Source organism: Trachymyrmex cornetzi, unplaced genomic scaffold, assembly GCF_001594075.2.
Source record: "Trachymyrmex cornetzi isolate Tcor2-1 unplaced genomic scaffold, Tcor1.1 scaffold1900, whole genome shotgun sequence".
Taxonomy (NCBI): Eukaryota; Metazoa; Arthropoda; class Insecta; order Hymenoptera; family Formicidae; genus Trachymyrmex; species Trachymyrmex cornetzi.
In genome coordinates, this window is record NW_017296529.1 from 4,222 (window position 1) to 8,065 (window position 3,844).

A 3,844-nucleotide genomic window follows, 5' to 3' on the forward strand; every position below is an offset into this window, starting at 1 on the left:
GAACCAGAAATAAAATTAACAGATTATTTGTCACTTCAAGATCTAGGATATATCGAACAAGTTACCACAGTCGATCTATTTTCAAATTCAATGTCTAAAGACACAGAAAAATACGTTATTCAGGTTCAAATTAATGATAAAATCCAGCAGTTTGAAGTCGATTCAGGATGCGGATATACGTTAATTCCGAAATCACAATTTGTACAACTAAACCTTCCAGTCCCTTTGTCACAGGTGCGAATTCGTTTCCGTACTTATGATGCAGGAATAATTACACCATTGGGGGCAACGGAAGCATTAGTTACATATAAGGGACGTCAGTCGAAGGAAACATTGTTTGTACTATCAGACGGATTCTCACCAATAATGGGTCGATCCTGGATACGTCATCTAAATATTAACCTAAAAGAACTTGACAACAGGGAAATAACACAAGTAGCAGAAATTGAATCAATCCAGGCCTTAACCATCGATGAGTTAACAAAACAATTTCCAAAGATTTTTTAGCAAACCGTAGGTAAAATCCCAGATATGAAATGCTCTCTTCAACTCCGTCATAATTCTAAACCAGTTTTTATAAAACCGAGAGAAATCCCTTATGCTATCCGAAAAGATGTGGAATTAGAATTAGAAGAACTCCAAAGAGACGAAATCATCACACCAATAGAAAAGAGCGACTGGGGATCGCCATTAGTTCCAGTTCCCAAGCCAGATGGGAAAATCCGACTCTGTGTTGATTATAAAGTTGCTGTCAATCCTCAACTCATGGAATCACATTATCCGATACCTAGAATCGAAGAGCTACTTCAAAATATTAAAGAATCAAATTATTATTGCAAACTCGATCTTTATAAGGCCTACTTACATGTGGAAGTGGATGAGGAAAGTAGTCAGATACAAACGATTTCAACGCACAAAGGAACTTATCGAATGAATCGTCTCAGTTTTGGTATCAAGACAGCTCCGGGGGAATTTAACAGGATCTTAATATTTTACAAGGATTGAAAGGAGTAGAATCATACTTTGATGATATCTTGATACACGGAGTTACTCTCCAAGAATGTCGAGAAAATTTAATTGCATGTCTTCGCAGACTCCAAGATTACAATCTTCATCTCAATCGTTCGAAGTGCCAACTTTTTCAGACAAAAATAGCATATCTAGGGTATATTATAGAAGGTAAGAAAATCTCGAAAGACCCTTGAAAGATCAAAGCAATTGTCGATGCTCCGAGGCCTAGAAATGCAACAGAGGTCAAACAATTCTTAGAAATAGTTACATACTACTCCAGATTTCTTAAGAACGTATCCAGTTTAACTTTTCCGCTTCGACAACTAATTACGAAATCAAAGCAAAATAAATGGACGCCAGAATGTGAAGCAGCATTCGTTGAACTCAAGAATCAAATTGCGAGCGATCAGACGTTAATCGCGTATGATCCAAAATTGCCAGTCACAGTCGCATGTGATGCCAGTCCCACAGGAATAGGAGTAATTTTATCGCACATAATCAACGGAAAGGAATATCCGGTTACTTATGTCTCTAGGTCTCTCACTCCAGCAGAACAAAATTATAGTCAAATTGACAGAGAAGCTCTAGCAATTGTCTTCGCTCTCGATAAGTTTCATATCTACATTTACGGCCGTAAATTCACACTCATCACAGATAATCGACCTCTAACGCGAATCTTCCACCATCAAGCCAAACTTCCGCCTATGACAGCAGCAAGACTTTTGCGTTATGCATCATATTTATCCTCATTTAACTATGAAATCCAACATCGGAAAAACGAAGATCATATCAATGTTGATTATTTATCGCGTTGCCCGCTTCCAGACGTCAAGCCAGATGGAAACCAGGCCTTACTAGATTGTGAAGTAACAGAATGTTTTTATCAGACTCTACATCAAATATCAACGCCAGAAATAACCAGTACCGTAATTGCAGAACATACAGCAACAGATCCAGAACTAGCAAAAATACTAGACGAACTGAAGAAAGGCAATGATCAGAACATTGATTATACAATCCAGGATAACATCATTTTTAAAGGAAATCGAGTATACATTCCAGCGGCATTGCGTGCCAGTGTCTTAATGGAACTTCACAGCACACACATGATGATGACAAAGATGAAACAATTAGCAAGAAGATATTGCTATTGGCCATCGATTGATTCAGACATCAATAAACTAGTTCAATCATGCGAAAAATGTATTATGCACCAAAAAGCACCAACCAAAACCCCTCTTCATCGTTGGGAGCAGCCTAAAGAGAATTTCGATCGGATACATATTGACTACGCGGGTCCACGAAATGGATACTATTTTCTTATTCTAGTCGATGCTAAGTCCAAGTGGCCAGAAATCCGGATCCTATCAAAAGCACCTACTACAGAGAGTCAACTATTAAATTATTAGAAGATATTTTTGTTATGCACGGCTATCCACAGAATCTAGTCTCGGACAATGCAACAATCTTCAAAAATCCGGAATTCGAAAACTACTGTAAGGTTCGAGGTATTTTCCAGATGTTCACGGCTCCAGGTCATCCAGCAACCAACGGTTTAGCCGAAAGATATGTTCAAACCCTAAAATCAAAACTAATCCGGATGGAAGACGAACCAGGCTCAATTACCGAGAAAATTCAAAAAATTCTTCTTAGGGTTCCGGCTACACCCTTAGCCGATGGGAAGAGTCCAGCAGAATTATACCTTAATCGACAAATACATATACGAATGGATGCATTCCGACCTTACAAACCCGCTCCGAATCCAGTTTCTCCAGTACGCCATCTTAAAGTGGGTCAACGGGTCATAGTCAGAACTTACCTTCCTAATAAATCAGAATGGAGATTGGGTACCATCCTCCAGAAATTTGGGAAATTACACTATCAAGTAAAACTTGACAACGGTCATGTTTTGAAACGTCATATTGACCAGCTCCGGACGACAAGCTTGTCTACGCCAATCCCAAAGGTTCAGACACCAGAGAAGTCTACACAGAATCGAAAACAGGTTACGTTTCAAAAAGAACCGGATTTATCCAATTATGATTTTATTTATCTGCCGGATCCTCAAGTAAGGCGTCAACAGCAACAACATACAAGGCACCAACCAAATCCGGAACCTCCAGTTAGGCCAGCTAGACAGCGTCGAGAGCCTCAGCGATTTAAAGATTACATTCAGTATTAAAGTCTCATTAAGAGAGGGAGATTATTATATATTTTCATTGTTATAGTACCATCTAGGTAACTCAGTAGTTCATGGCGCTTGCTGCGCTCCTCAATGTATGTTAACGCTCTCTCCCCTTCTTCTTTCTTGGTAACGAATATGTTTTGTGTGCATCTGTATTATTAACTTCTTCATTCTTTCATGTATCCGAATTTGAATAAATATCATAAGTTCCACAACAACTACTATGATTATACCGAAAGACACTACGGGGAAAATACAACTATTAGATGTCTACGAATTTAGAATTTGGGAAAATTTTGCTAAAAGGTTTTCACATATTGTTTTATTATTGGAAAGTAATAAAATTACAATCATTGATACATAATCAATTGTCATCCCCGCGATATCACAACTAATTTAAATATTCGTGGTTTAAAAATGTGGTTATATAAATTTAACAAAACTTCAACAACATATGATATCGAAAGTTTCAGTAATATAGCTGTAGTAAAATGTTCATGGTGTAAGAAGTCATTATGTTTAAAACAATGTACAGAGATGAATGAAAGTTTGACTCCCTATAGAAAAAAAGTTTGACTCACTATAGAATTAAAATATCAATTTTAATAAATATTTAGTTCAATATAACTTTAAGAGAATAATCTAAAG

The 3,844-nt window shown here is 37.3% G+C and overlaps 2 protein-coding genes across 2 annotated transcripts; both read left to right on the forward strand.

Annotated features, from left to right (window-relative positions):
- The first annotated feature begins 531 nt into the window (after window positions 1–531).
- Window positions 532–1,005, forward strand: LOC108759512 (uncharacterized protein K02A2.6-like). The gene has a single exon (XM_018504994.1). The coding sequence runs from the start codon at window positions 532–534 to the stop codon at window positions 1,003–1,005; it is 474 nt and encodes a 157-aa protein (XP_018360496.1).
- Window positions 1,006–2,434: 1,429 nt separating this feature from the next.
- Window positions 2,435–3,193, forward strand: LOC108759513 (uncharacterized protein K02A2.6-like). The gene has a single exon (XM_018504995.1). It carries the CDS (start codon window positions 2,435–2,437, stop codon window positions 3,191–3,193), a length of 759 nt encoding a protein of 252 aa, XP_018360497.1.
- Window positions 3,194–3,844: the final 651 nt, after the last annotated feature.

What these genes read in the sequence shown, in the direction of transcription:
- LOC108759512 (XM_018504994.1), top strand. Translation starts at nt 532, where the DNA reads ATGAAATGCTCTCTTCAACTCCGTCATAATTCTAAACCAGTTTTTATA.
- LOC108759513 (XM_018504995.1), top strand. Translation starts at nt 2,435, where the DNA reads ATGCACGGCTATCCACAGAATCTAGTCTCGGACAATGCAACAATCTTC.